Below are 16,031 nucleotides of genomic sequence, written 5' to 3'. Positions count from 1 at the left end.
GTGTATCATATCTGCCACACTCTCTACGTGATAATACAAAACGAGCTGCCCTTTTTTGCACCCTTTCGATGTCCTCCGTCAACCCCTCCTGGTAAGGATCCCACACCGCGCAGCAATGTTCTAACAGAGGACGAACGAGTGTAGAGTAAGCTGTCTCTTTAGTGGACTTGTTGCATCTTCTAAGTGTCCTGCCAATGAAACGCAACCTTTGGCTCGCCTTCCCCACAATATTATCTATGTGGTCCTTCCAACTGAAGTTGTTCGTAATTTTAACAGCCAGGTACTTAGTTGAATTGACAGCCTTGAGAATTGTACTATTTATCGAGTAATCGAATTCCAACAGATTTCTTTTGGAACTCATGTGGATCATCTCACACTTTTCGTTATTTAGCGTCAACTGCCACCTGACACACCATACAGCAATCTTTTCTAAATCGCTTTGCAACTGATACTGGTCTTCGGATGACCTTACTAGACGGTAAATTACAGCATCATCTGCGAACAGTCTAAGAGAACTGCTCAGATTGTCACCCAGGTCATTTAAATAGATCAGGAACAGCAGAGGTTCCAGGACGCTTCCCTGGGGAACACCTGATATCACTTCAGTTTTACTCGATGATTTGCCGTCTATTACTGCGAACTGCGACCTTCCTGACAGGAAATCACGAATCCAGTCGCACAACTGAGACGATACCCCATAGGTCCGCAGCTTGATTAGAAGTCGCTTGTGAGGAACGGTGTCAAAAGCTTTCCGGAAATATAGAAATACGGAATCAACTTGAGATCCCCTGTCGATAGCGGCCATTACTTCGTTCGAATAAAGAGCTAGCTGCGTTGCACAAGAGCGATGTTTTCTGAAGCCATGCTGATTACGTGTCAATAGATCGTTCCCTTCGAGGTGATTCATAGTGTTTGAATACAGTATATGCTCCAAAACCCTACTGCAAACCGACGTCAATGATATAGGTCTGTAGTTAAATGGATTACTCCTACTACCCTTCTTAAACACTGGTGCGACCTGCGCAATTTTCCAATCTGTAGGTACAGACCTATCGGTGAGCGAGCGGTTGCATATGAGTGCTAAGTAGGGAGCTATAGTATCAGCGTAATCTGAAAGGAACCTAATCGGTATACAATCTGGACCTGAAGACTTGCCCGTATCAAGCGATTTGAGTTGCTTCGCAACCCCTAACGTATCGACTTCTAAAAAACTCATGCTAGCAGCTGTTCGTGTTTCAAATTCTGGAATATTCCATTCGTCTTCCCTGGTGAAGGAATTTCGGAGAACTGCGTTCAATAACTCCGCTTTAGCGGCACAGTCGTCGGTAACAGTACTATCGGCACTGCGCAGCGAAGTTATTGACTGCGTCTTGCCGCTTGTGTACTTTACATACGACCCGAATTTCTTAGGATTTTCGACCAAATTTCGAGACAATGTTTCGTTGTGGAACCTATTATACGCATCTCGCATTGAAGTCCGTGCCAAATTTCGCGCGTCTGTAAATTTTAGCCAATCTTCGAGATTCCGCGTTCTTCTGAACTTCGCATGCTTTTCCGTTGCCTCTCCAACAGCGTTCGGACGTGTTTTGTGTACCACGGTGGATCAGTTCCATCTCTAACCAATTTATGAGGTATGAATCTCTCAATTGCTGTTGTTACTATATCTTTGAATTTGAGCCACATCTCGCCTACATTTGCACAGTCAGTTCGGAAGGAATGGAGATTATCTCTTAGGAAGGCTTCTAGTGACTATTTATCCGCTTTTTTAAATAATATTATTTTGCGTTTGTTTCTGGTGAATTTGGAAGAAACGGTATTGAGCCTAGCTACAATGACCTTGTGATCACTAATCTCTGCATCAGTCATGATGCTCTCTATCAGCTCTGGATTGTTTGTGGCTAAGAGGTCAAGTGTGTTTTCGCAACCATTTACAATTCGCATGGGTTCGAACTGCTCGAAATAATTTTGCGGAGAAGGCATTTAGGACAATCTCGGAAGATGTTTTCTGCCTGCCACCGGTTTTGAACAAGTATTTTTGCCAACATATCGAGGGAAGGTTGAAGTCCCCAACAACTATAATCCTGTGAGTGGGGTATTTATTTGTTACGAGACTCAAATTTTCTCTGAACTGTTCAGCAACTATATCATCGGAGTCTGGGAGTCGGTAGAAGGAGCCAATTATTAACTTTGTTCGGCTGTTAAGTATAACCTCCACCCATACCAATTCGCACGGAGTATCTACTTCGACTTCAGTACAAGATAAACCACTACTGACCGACACAAACACTCCACCACCAATTCTGCCTAATCTATCTTTCCTGAACACCGTCTGAGACTTCGTAAAATTTCTGCAGAACGTATTTCAGGCTGTAGCCAGCTTTCTGTACCTATAACGATTTCAGCTTCTGTGCTTTCTATTAGCGCTTGAAGCTCAGGGACTTTCCCAGCACAACTACAACAATTTACAACTACAATTCCGGTTGTTCCTTGATCCAAGCACGTCCTGTATTTGGCATGCACCCTTTGAGATTGCAGCCCACCCCGTACTTTCCCGAGGCCTTCTAACCTAAAAAAATCGCCCAGTCCACGCCACACAGCCTCCGCTACCCGTGTAGCCGACAGCTGAGTGTAGTGAACTCCTGACCTATTCAGCGGAACCCGAAACCCCACCACCCTATGGCACAAGTGAAGGAATCTGCAGCAAACACGGTCACAAAACCGTCTGAGCCTCTGATTCAGACCCTCCACCCGGCTCTGCACCAAAGGTCCGCAGTCGGTTCCGTCAACGATGCTGTAGATGGTGAGCTCTCCCTTCATCTCGTAAGCAAGACCGGCAGCCTTCACCAAATCAGATAGCCGCTGGAATCCAGAGAGAATTTCCTCAGATCCAAAGCGACACATGTCATTAGTGCCAGCATGTGCCACCACTTGCAGCTGGTTGCACCCTGTGCTCTTCATGGCGTCCGGAAGGGCCCTTTCCACATCAGGAATGACTCCACCCGAAATGCACACGGAGTGCACACTGGATTTCTTCCCCTCCTTAGCCGCCATGTCCCCAAGGGGCCCCATTACGCGCCCAACATTGGAGCTCCCAACTACCATAAGCCCACCCTCTGTGATTGCCCGGACCTTGAAGGCTGAGAATCATCCTCTGAAACAGGGCAGGCAGCTGCATCTGGCTCAGCCCGAGACAGTGCCTGTAACCTGTTTGTCAGACGCACCGGGGAGGCTTTCTGATCAGCCCCCGGGGACGTCTTTCGCTGCCTGCCACGCCTTGGAACGACTTCCCAATCAACCACAGGCGAGGGCTCAGCTCCACTGCGGGCAGCAACCGGAGCAACCACAGCGGCAGACCGATCTGGGGACAGACGGGACGAGGTTGACGTCCCCGTGATACCCAAGTCCGGCTTCCTACAGTGGTGCCCATTGGCAACAGCCTCAAGCTGCACGACCGAGGTCAGCGCCGCATGCAGCCGTGACCGAAGGGATGCCAACTCAGCCCTCATCCGAACAGAGGAAACACAGTCCCTGTCCATTCTAATCGATGTTGAACAACCGTTACTGAAACACGAGTCTGTGCCTAGATAACGCAAGGGAAACACGCAAAGAATGTATGAACTAACCTGTACAAATGCCTAACGACTGCGCTACAATATGCCTGATTTTACGATTACAGTAGCTAAAACTCAAAATAACACCTCCTGTACGAAACTCACACGCAATTTAAGTAAGAACCTACGAAGTAAACACTAAAGCGCGATGCTACAACTGTCAAATACTATAATACGCCCAAAATTTATGAATTAAACAATGCAAGTACCCAAAAACGCGCAAAGAAATTAAGAATTAAACTATGTAACAAATAAGTAAGCTAGGGGTATACGACTTGCTGCTGCAGCTGCTTATCCAACAGCGGCAGGCAGCACACTTCTATAATTCAATGAATCTTGTATTCTGTTTCCACGAAACTCTAACTGACCTTCTTGAAATTCTGGAGGTTCTTTATCAAGAAAAGAACTGTTATTTGCACCAGGCTTCAATTTAAGGTCCTCTAGCCCTTGTATGCGTGAGTTCACGCAAATCTGCATGCACACAGATCTATATTGGACTTTCGAAAAGTCAGACATAATATATTTGTTTCATAAAAAACAATACTGGCATAACTTTTTGACATTTTATCCTTTTTAGTAAACCAGCAGCTACTGGTCTTTTCTGTTTTACGATCACAGGTAAACCAAAGAATTGTGAATTTACCGACTCTCCGAATGAGGGACAGTGAATGGCAAAAGGTTTAAAGAATTTCTTCCTTGTCTCATTAAGTATTTCTTTCACATCTTTTAGTGTTTTGGAATTCTTTGATGACTGTTCAGAGTAACTATAAATTCTGTTAGAATATCTTAGTGCTTCACAAGCTACGAAAGATGACCTTATGCAGCTTTCTTGAATAAATCTCGTTGATAGAAAGCGAATATATAGTCACACATTTAAACGATTCATGGCATTTCACTCAGCGAATGACAGACTTCTTAACAATGGCTCGCATACCACAAATACCTGTCACACACTTTGTTTCACTAACGCATCATGGTTACTCGTATAGAGATGAAGACTGGCAACGTGCAGCATTCATTCTTGAAACTTCCGCGTAATAAAAGAACTGAAACAGTCATCACTGATTACAAAAGTCTTATCGTCTCGTTGCAGTGGGGTCGCGAGAATAAAAATGTGTTACGGAATGGTTCAAATCGCTCTGAGCACTATGGGACTTAACTCCTGAGGTTATCAGTCCCCTAGAACTTAGAACCACTTTAACCTAACTAACCGAAGGACGTCACACACACCCATGTCCGAGGCAGGATTCGAACCTGCGACCGTAGCGGTCGCGCGGTTCCAGACTGTAGCGCCTAGAACCGCTCGGCTACCCCGGCCGGCTGTTACAGAATGCTCGTGACACGAAAACATAAAGACCGACGTAAATTTTTGCACTGAGAACGATAATAATAGTTGAAGCTCCACTTGCTGTTAAAACTCCATTACGTTAAACTGCCACACTCATCATCATTTTATTTACTCAATTTGTTTCATGTGTTTGATGAACGCAATGTGAGTGGGGCATGAATTGTGACGAGTCGTCCGGAAAGTTACCGTTAGAGACGGATGATGTCTGCAGTAACAGATATGAAGTGACGTTCAACAAATAAAGTCTACGCGTTAAGTCCAACTGGCGTTTGCTCATTTCACGCTAATCATTTGCCTTCCGAGCTGTTCGAACAAATTGGATGTTTAGCAAGAACGGACTTAAGATGCCTTACTTAGCGAATGGAAGCGTAGGACCAATATCTTAATCATGCACAAGTTACATTTATTTGCGTTTTATTAGTTGTTGTTGTTGTGGTCTTCAGTCCTGAGACTGGTTTGATGCAGCTCTTCATGCTACTCTATCCTGTGGAAGCCTCTTCATCTCCCAGTACCCACTGCAGCCTACATCCTTCTGAGTCTGCGTAGTGTAGTCATCTCTTGGTCTCCCTCTACGATTTTTACCCTCCACGCGGCCCTCCAATACAAAATTGGTGATCCCTTTATGCCTCAGAACATGTCCTACCAACCGATCCCTTCTTCTGGTCAAGTTGTGCCACAAACTTCTCTTCTCCCCAATCCTATTCAATACTTCCTCATTAGTTATGTGATCAACCCATCTAATCTTCAGCATTCTTCTGTAGCACCACATTTCGAAAGCTTCTATTCTCTTCTTGTCTAAACTATTTATCGCCCATGTATCACTTCCATACATGGCTACACACCATACAAATACTTTCAGAAACGACTTCCTGACACTTAAATCTATACTCTATGTTAACAAATTTCTCCTCTACAGAAACGCTTTCCTTGCCATTGCCAGTCTACATTTTATATCCTCTCTACTTCGGCCATCATCAGTTATTTTCCTCCACAAATAACAAAACTCCTTTACTACTTTAAGTATCTCATTTCCTAATCTAATACCCTCAACATCACCCGACTTAATTCGACTACATTCCATTATCCTCGTTTTGCATTTGTTGATGTTCATCTTATATCCTCCTTTCAAGGCACTATCCATTCCGTTCAACTGCTCTTCCAAGTCCTTTGCGGTCTCTGACAGAATTACAATGTCATCGGCGAACCTCAAAGTTTTTATTTCTTCTCCATGGACTTTAATACCTACTCCGAACTTTTGTTTCCTTCACTGCTTGCGCAATATACAGATTGAATAACATCGGGGAGGGGCTACAACCCTGTCTCACTCCCTTCCCAACCACTGCTTCCCTTTCATGACCCTCGACTCTTATAACTGCCATCTGGTTTCTGTACGAATTGTAAATAGCCTTTCGCTCCCTGTATTTTACCCCTGTCACCTTCAGAATTTCAAAGAGAGTATTTCAGTCAACATTGTAAAAAGCTTTCTCTAAGTCTACAAATGCTAGAAACGTAGGTTTGCCCTTCCTTAATCTAGCTTCTAAGATAAGTCGTAGGGTCAGTATTGCCTCACGTGTTCCAACATTTCTACGGAATCCAAACTGATCTTTCCCGAGGTCGGATTCTACTAGTTTTTCCATTCGTCTGTAAAGAATTCATGTTAGTATATTGCAGCTGTGACTTATTAAATTGATAGTTCGGTAATTTTCACATCTGTCAACACCTGCTTTCTTTGGGATTGGAATTATTATATTATTCTTCAAGTCTGAGGGTATTTCACCTGTCTCATACATCTTGCTCACCAGATGGTAGAGTTTTGTCAGGACAGGCTCTCCCAAGGCCGTCAGTAGTTCCAATGGAATGTTGTCTACTCCGAGGGCCTTGTTTCGACTCATTTCCTTCAGTGCTCTGTCAAACTCTTCACGCAGTATCGTATCTCCCATTTCGTCTTCATCTACATCCTCTTCCATTTCCATAATATTGTCGCCAAGTACATCGCCCTTGTATAGACCCTATATATACTCCTTCCACCTTTCTGCTTTCGCTTCTTTGCTTAGAACTGGGTTTCCATCTGAGCTCTTGATGTTCATACAAGTGGTTCTCTTATCTCCTAAGGTCTCTTTAATTTTCCTGTAGGCAGTATCTATCTTACCACTAGTGAGATAAGGCTCTACACCCTTACATTTGTCCTCTAGCCATCCCTGCTTAGCCATTTTGCACTTCCTGTGCATCTCATTTTTGAGACGTCTGTATTCCTTTTTGCCTGCTTCATTTACAGAATTTTTATATTTTCTCCTTTCATCAATTAAATTCAACATTTCTTCTATTACCCAAGGATTTCTACTAGCCCTCGTCTTTTTACCTACTTGATCCTCTGCTCCCTTCACTACTTCATCCCTCAAAGCTACCCATTCTTCTTCTACTGTATTTCTTTCCCCCATTCCTGTCAATTGCTCCCTTATACTCTCCCTGAAACTCTGTACAACCTCTAGTTTAGTCAGTTTATCCAGGTCCCATCTCCTTAAATTTCCACCTTTTTGCAGTTTCTTCAGTTTTAATCTACAGGTCATAACCAATAGATTGTGATCAGAGTCCATATCTGAACCTGGAAATGTCTTACAATTTAAAACCTGGTTCCTAAATCTGTGTCTTACCATTATATAATCTATCTGAAACCTGTCAGTATCTCCAGGCTTCTTCCATGTATACAGCCTTCTTTTATGATTCTTGAACCAAGTGTTACATATGATTAAGTTGTGCTCTGTGCAAAATTCTACCAGGAGACTTCCTCTTTCATTCCTTTGCCCCAGTCCATATTCATCTACTATGTTTCCTTCTCTCCCTTTTCCTACTACCGATTTCCAGTCACCCATGACTAATAAATTTTCGTCACCCTTCACTATCTGAATAATTTCTTTGATTTGATCATACATTTCATCAATTTCTTCGTCATCTACAGAGCTAGTTGGCATATAAACTTGTAGTACTGTAGTAGGTGTGGGCTTCGTATCTATCTTGGCCACAATAATGCGTTCACTATGCTGTTTGTAGTAGCTTACCCGCATTCCTATTTTCCTATTCATTATTAAACCTACCCCTGCATTACCCCTATTTGATTTTTTGTTTATAACCCTGTAGTCACCTGACCAGAAGTATTGTTCCTCCTGCCACCGAACTTCACTAATTCCCACTATATCTAACTTTAACCTATCCATTTCCCTTTTTAAATTTTCTAATCTACCTGCCCGATTAAGGGATCTGACATTCCTCGCTCCGATCCGTAGAATGCCAGTTTTCTTTCTCCTGATAACGACATCCTCTTGAGTAGTCCCCGCCCGGAGATCCGAATGGGGGACTATTTTACCTCCGGAATATTTTACCCAAGAGGACGCCATCATCATTTAATCCTACAGTAAAGTTGCATGCCATCGGGAAAAATTACGGGCGTAGTTTCCCCTTGCTTTCAGCCGTTCGCAGTACCAGCACAGCAAGGCCGTTTTGGTTATTGTTACAAGGCCAGATCAGTCAATCATCCAGACAGTTGCCCCTGCAACTACTGAAAAGGCTGCTACCCCTCTTCAGGAACCACACGTTTGTCTGGCCTCTCAACAGATACCCCTCCGTTGTGGTTGCACCTACGGTACGGCTATCTGTATCGCTGAGGCACGCAAGCCTCCCCACCAACGGCAAGGTACATGGTTCATGGGAGAAAATACTTTATAGTGAGGGGAATCTAATACGTAGAAGACCGTTCTTCTTCTTCCGTATCCGGATGCACCAATTATATCTTCCCTTCCCAGTAATTAGCAACGTAGTTTGCTTTGTCATTAACTTTCAAAATATGATGTGTAGTGCATGTTATACACATATCTGGGCAAATCAGTAGGTGGTCCAAGTCCTGTATTGCTCCGCATTCACACCTATCGCTATCACTGTAACCCCATTTAAATAGGTTTGATTTGCACCCAGTTACTCCAGTGCGCAGCCGGTTTAATGACCTCCAAGTTGTAAAAGGTAGTTGGAATCCTGCAGATCCCTCCTCAAGTAGTTCCATTGTGGAGTGTGGCTTTGGTTTTGGTGCTCCGGAATTTGCAGGATTGGCCGACTAGGTCGTTTCCAGGGGACGCCCGATTGCTTGTTGTTCGAGTGGTGAACGCAATCTTCGTGGATGCTGCTGCAGTGTCCCCCAGAACACCGTTGTACACAGAAAGTGGCTCTTTCCCTGGCTGAATGATTATGATAATTTCTTACCAATTAATGTAAATGGTAAAACCGATACGGGATGCACATAATAGTTGAATCTTGCATAGATGTGATGATATGTAAGATACTAGAGTGAAGGTATCTACTGTTCCTGATCTCTAATGCACTAGTACGTTGTTAGTTTTTGTAATCGATTTGTGTAGAAATAAGTCACAGTGCCGTTTTTCACTTAATTTCGTAACTTCCTAGCCTCCTCACGAAAGCTTAAACTGGCAGCTCAAGAGTATCAGGGCACTCGGAATTAAGTCAATAGAAGGAGTCAGCGTAGTTCTTGGAACATACTCGATAGACATAACTATTAAATACCTATCTGCTCCCTACTGGATTAAAATGGGTGGACCTGAAAAAGTAACAGAAATTCTGTAACACAAGTTACAAGTAACTGCCGACAAACAATGGGAATGGATTCAGCGTAGTTCTTGGAGTATACGCGATACGCATAGATTTTAGAGTTGCACCCTACTGGATAAAAATGGGTGGACCTGAAAACGTAACAGAAATTGTGTAAACGCCAGTTACAGGTAACCACCAAAAACAATGGCGGGGAAACGTCTGGCAGGTGGAATGAAAGGTAAGCGATGATAGCTGTAGGATCTTCAACTTTTTCTGTAGTGTCAAGAAGCAGTTAATAACTGAACATGTCAGTTGCATCGGAGGCATGGTACATTCTCTAACTAATTCTGGTCCGTTTTCAACGAATGAAAATCAGGCAGGAGGCTAGCTACACGAATGTGAAGATAGGATTCCCTGAACAACCTCCTTTACTGGAGGTGCATCTCAGACAAAGTCACATAACGAACGACGTCGTCTACGAAAGTATAAAAGTCAGAAACAAAAGGACCCAAAACAACGAATTTCTCATCAAATTACCGATCGCAGTACATGAAGGGTAAAGAACAACGCAAATGGGAACCCAAAATGATGCCACTAACGCAAACAGTGACGCAGGCTCCAACATGTAAACCTATGAAGACACGAGAATACAAACATGCAGACACACGCATCCGTTTTGATCACTCATACATCGATGTTCGAAACATGACTGTTCTTATTACAAAAAAGTATTGAGTTAGTTTATTTGTGTGATATCTGTTTTAAGCACTTGTTTCCGAACACTGTTGGATGTTTACACTAAAAGTCACATCTGTGTTATAGCTGACAACGGACACTACAGGGGCTGGACAAAAATATTGCACCACTGTGAGAAATGCATACATGAACATAAATGTAAATACTAGCCAAGCCTGCAGGTTGCGTTATTGTATTTGACCACGGTTTGTGAATACATTATGTCGGAGGGAAGTGAAAATTGCTGTGAAAAAATTGTGGGTTCTTATATGGTGGGAGCTTTCGTAACCAAGGTAACCAATGCGTTTGTTGTTTCAAGAGGCGCAGTATCGAGTACTATATTTATACCGCGCACAAGCGAAAAACATCGTCCACTAAGTCACCGGCTCCCCTGTCGGAGGTTCGAGTCCTCCCTCGGGCATGGGTGTGTGTGCGTTGTCTTTAGCTTAAGTTAGTTCAAGTTAGATTAAATAGTGTGTAAGCTTAGAGACCGATGACCTCAGCAGTTTGGTCCCATAAGACCTTACAACAAATTTCCAGTTTCCACTAAGTCACAATGCGGATAAAGAATATGTTGAGTGATCGTGACAGACGCCATTGAAGAGGACAGTGACGAAAAAGAAGGGAACGACAGCTGCAAAAGCCATTACAGAACTGAATGTCGCTTTCGCAAAGAGCACCAGAAGAACACAAAGGAAGCTTCATAAGCCAGGAATTGCAGAGAGAGCTGGAATTCCAAAACCACATACCAGAAATTCAAGTGTCCGTAATAGGAAAACGTCTGCTGAAGTCGTAAAACCTGGACTATGTGGCAATGGAAGAAAACTATTTCTTGGGATGAGTCATGTTGCACGCTGTTTCCAATTTATGGCTCTGAGCACTATGGGACTTAACATCTATGGTCATCAGTCCCCTAGAACTTAGAACTACTTAAACCTAACTAACCTAAGGACATCACACAACACCCAGTCATCACGAGGCAGAGAAAATCCCTGACCCCGCCGGGAATCGAACCCGGGAACCCGGGCGCGGGAAGCGAGAACGCTACCGCACGACCACGAGCTGCGGACCCGATTTTATGTACCAAGAGTTAAACTTGGCGGTAGTTCGGTGATGATTTGGGCAGCTATTTCACAGTCTTCCATGGATCCAATGGTTACTCTGCAAAGTCGTATTACTGCCAAGGTTTATGTGACTGTTTTGGCTTATCAGGTACATCCCATTGTACAATATTTGTCCCCAACTGTCATACTGGGCGGGACTAGCCGAGCGGTCTTAGGCGCTGCAGTCATGGATTTTGAGGCTGCTCCCGGCGGAGGTTCGAGTCCTCCCTCGGGCATGAGTGCGTGTTTGTCATTAGGATAATTTAGATTAAGTAGTGTGTAAGTAGGGACTGATGACCTTAGCAGTTAAGTCCCATAAGGTTTCACACACATTTGAAAATTTTTTGGTGATACTGTGTTCCAAGACGACAAGACCTTGTTCACATAGTTCGCACTGTCCAGGACGGCTTTTGCGAGCAAGAGGATGAATTGTTGCATGTCACGTATCCAGCCCGGCCACCAGGTCTCAGTATTATTGAGCCTTTGTGATATACTTTGGAGGGAAGGGTGCTTGATAGCAATCCACCTCCATCAACATTACTTGAACTTTTCACAATTTTACGGGAGGAATGTTACAAGATTCCCTTGAAAACCGCGCAGGAATTGTATTTACCCATTCCGAGACGTCTAGAAGTTGTCTTGAATGCCAGGAATTCCTATTCAACATATTAGCCACAGTAATGTGTTCTGGTTATCGTGTTTCCGTATTTTTGTCCATCCCCTACATCTATATCTACACTTCATACATACTTCGTAATCCATCTCCTTTGATGTTCCACTGGCAAATAGAGCGAGAGAGACACGACTGTCTATATGCCTCCGTATGAACCATAATTTCTCCTATCTTATCTTCATTGCGCCTACGAGAAATGTATGTTGGCGGCAGTAGAATCGTTATGCAGTCAGCTTCTAATGCCGGTTCTCTAAATGTTCTCAATAGTGTTCCTCGAAAACAACGTCGCCTTCCTACCAGGGTTTTCCATTAGCGTTCCTGAGGCATTTCCGTAATACTTTTGTGTTGTTCGAACCAACTAGTAACAAATCTTGCAGCGCGCCTCTGAATGACTTTGATGTCTTCCTTTAATCCGACTTGGTGCCAATTCCAAACACTTGGGCAGTACTCAAGAACAGGCCGCACTAGCGTCTTATATGTCACTTTTACAGTTGAACCTTACTTCCCAAAATTTCCTAACAAACCTAAGTGGAGCATTTACCTTCCCTTCCACAATCCTCACAAGATCGTTCCATTATAAACTACCCTGCAACCTTACGCCCAGATACTTAATCGACGTCACTGTGTAGGACAGCACACTGCAAATGTTGTATACGAAGACTTTGTTTTTCCTACTCACTCGCATTAGCTTAGATTTTTCTACATTTAGAGCTAGAAGCCAATCATCACATGTACTAGAAATTTTTTCTAATTCAATTTGTGTCCTCCTACAGTCACTCAACATCGATACCTTCCCGTACACCACAGCATCATCAGCAAACAGCCGCAAATTGCTGCTCACCCTATCCGCCAGACCAATAATGTATATAGAAAATAACAATGCTTCTATCACACTTCCGACGAAACCCCTATCACTGATGAACAAAACAATATGACCAACCCACACATACCAGTTACCTGTAATACGGGAATAGCACAATAATTATTAACACTGTAAGCCGTTTCCGGAATGAACGAGAATTCTGGCCATTCGGAAAAATCACGGTCACAGTGAAGCACTGTAACATTTGAATATGAGTTTGTCAATAGAAAACACTAGGGCTCGAGGTTTGATTACAACGTGTCCAATTCCGGTTGGCACTGTTTCAGACTATGCACCTTCTTCCAGTATTAATCTATCTTTTTTACCTGTTCTCTCCCGGAAAATTTACATTTAACACCGTCCGTATGCTCTTACTAATCTCCAATTTCTAATTTGCTGGATTTTCTTGGTAATTAATTGTTATTACTTTATCTTCTACGAAAAAATTTACTAAAGTCATACACGGTTGTAAAATGGAGCAATTTACGTTGTTGTAATATGAATATTGCTAAATGTACGATCTGTTTTAAAAACTCTAGGTAGTAGATTCTTAATTATGTAATTATCGACTGAACAAAGAAGATGAACAGTTTCTCTTCATAAACTACAGCTAGACAAGGGGGCTCCTGCCCACGCAGTTTTCTCGCTGCCACTACAGTGGTTGGCGATCCAGACAGCGTTGATCCAACGAGCTCTGGTATGTTGGCCTCCGCGCCGCGCGCCTCGTCGTTGCGAAAACGCAGCGCCCACCACGCCCGTCCGCGGGTATATAATGCGTGCCCGGCAGGACAATCGTCAGTTCTCCACTCCTCACGGCAAGAAGCTCATCGACATGGCCTGCAAGGTGCGTACCGGCCACCACTGCGAAGTTACCTGGGCTGTTCGCCGAGTAGTGATACGCTCCGTCTCACATCCTGGACTGAGAGGCCTTGGATGGCTTCGGCAGTCGCAGAGAAAAATACTAAGTTTACTGAAGTTGGTAGTGAGACTTAGGGGTAGTGAAGTTCACGATCATCATAATCGTTTCGACCAAAATGCATATTCGTCATGAAACAATAATTTTATCACAGTTTTACATATTTAAAACAAAGGTAGGAGTTCTTATAGAGGGACAAAGCCGCTTAGCAGGAACTCAAAACCATCAATGTAGCAAGAAATGGAAACAATATTTCACGATCTGTATATACAGACTGAAGCGACGAATGAAAATTTGTGCTGAGATTGGAATTCGAACCAAGGTCTCCTGCTCACTAGGCAGATGCGCTAACCAATATGCCGCCATGGCATAGTGGTGTTGCACAACTGCACGGACTAACTTAGCGTGTCTATCTTCTCAACACAGCTTCCCATTCAGGCCACAGAGACTGTCCTACTGTTAAGGAATAGCACCTTAGCATCAAACGAAACTGGGGATCCTTCCTGAAGCCCAGGCATATGTGTTTTGATCAGGTGTTTGAGACTTGGAAAGGTGTCTGGAACTATATAGTTTCATTTGAATAAAATTTCAATTGCGTTGCAGACGGATGCTCACTTATTCTTGGTTCCCTACAAAATAAATAGGAAACAGAAAATTTTATTAGTTCACTTATCCTTCACTGACTGGGCACTTCACAACATGGAAAAATCGAGACGGAGAAGGCCCGAAAGAAGGTTAGGGTTCAACGACCAGTCGGCGACATGGATACCGGAGAAAAAAAATGATTCAAATGGCTCTGAGCACTATGAGAATTAGCATCTGAGGTCATCAGTCCCCTCGAACTTAGAACTACTTAAACCTAACTAACCTTAGGACATCACACACATCAATGCCCGAGGCAGGATTTGAACCTGCGACCGTAGCGCTCGCGCGGTTCCCGACTGAAGCGCCTAGAACCGCTCGGCCACACCGGTCGGCCGGATATCGAAGAAGCTCGGTCTGTACGTGGACAAGGTTTGGACAAAATATCGGCCATGAAGTGTTGAAACAATTGATTCATCTTCATAGATTTATCGCAACAACGTGAACCATTATCTGGCATTACTGGGTGAGGAGTAGAACCCCATGCTCACCGAATGTGAAAGAAATGTCCTAAGCGACGCTCCACACGGCTCCGATTCCAACAGAATGGGATTTGCAATGCATCTACAGAAAACAGTATAGAATACGAATTTACAGCATGCTGGAATAATTGTAGATCAGCAACTTCAGTTAATCAGTACAACGAAAAACCAGCCAAAGTTGCAAAGTTCACTTTTTTATTTACTCCGAAACTAGTCATCGAGTAAACAAAGAAAGTGAAATTTGCAACTTTGGATCGCTTTTCGTTGTACCGATATAGATTCGTTATCTACCTAAGTCAGACAATTTTCTGTATTATTTACGGCACGTTTTGATGCACTGTGACCTTAATGTGGAAACAATGTGTTTCAGCCTCACTGAAAGAGACTATACATTGGTTGAAGTTGGGAATGCCACTTCATGAAAAGCATTACGGATGAAATCAAAACTTCCTGACTGATACATGTAATTAATACATATCATTTTATATTACTTACAGTCGTCGTTTTCTACGTGTCAGCAAGGACTGATGAGGCATGATCGGATAGTCCAGAGACAAGAAAAATGCCGATGAATCAGAAGTGTTTAGGTTCGACCATCGGTCCGGCATATAGCATTAACTAATCGAAGATTTTATGTGTTCATCACTAATGGAGAGTCCTAGTTCTACCGTAGTGGAAAACTTTAGTTATTCTATTTATATGGATGTCTATCTGCCAGCTATTGCCGATATGCATCATCCCACCAACTGAAACACGTAGTGTGCGACAAGGAACTAGGAACACACTGGACACTGTGCAATAATGCAAGATTATTTTTTTTAGCTGGGCACCTACGCATCAGTACCATAATAGCCACTGGAATAGCAAACTGGTAACAAAGACAAAGTTAAGCTCAGAACACTCCATGAAGAAAGTGGTAGACAGTCAACTGAATCTCGCTTCTTCCCTTTGCGAGTCCAGTGCCTTAATCACAACTCCAATCGCTCACATTTAGCAAGAGAATTGTTGGAAATATACCGAAATGAAAAAAAAAGTCCGTTGCTTACGCGAGTCAAAGAACTTCAAA

The 16,031-nt window shown here is 43.3% G+C and overlaps 1 protein-coding gene across 3 annotated transcripts in view; it reads left to right on the top strand.

Moving 5' to 3' along the window:
- Positions 1-16,031, top strand: part of LOC126334808 (cuticle protein 21) — a 48,926-nt gene that overhangs the window by 10,724 nt on the left and 22,171 nt on the right. Inside the window, exon 1 of one of the 3 annotated variants that reach the window (XM_049997445.1) lies at positions 13,735-13,769. The exons of the other annotated variants lie outside the window; for them this stretch is intronic. Coding sequence (XP_049853402.1) covers positions 13,758-13,769 — 12 coding nt within the window. The 5' untranslated portion in view covers positions 13,735-13,757. Of the gene's footprint in view, positions 1-13,734; positions 13,770-16,031 lie in introns of those variants that run through there. 3 annotated transcript variants of the gene reach the window in all.

This window comes from Schistocerca gregaria, chromosome 2 (genome assembly GCF_023897955.1).
Source record: "Schistocerca gregaria isolate iqSchGreg1 chromosome 2, iqSchGreg1.2, whole genome shotgun sequence".
NCBI classification, from domain to species: Eukaryota; Metazoa; Arthropoda; class Insecta; order Orthoptera; family Acrididae; genus Schistocerca; species Schistocerca gregaria.
The sequence above is the reverse complement of the archived record's forward strand: the minus strand, read 5'-3'. Positions and strand labels throughout refer to the sequence as shown.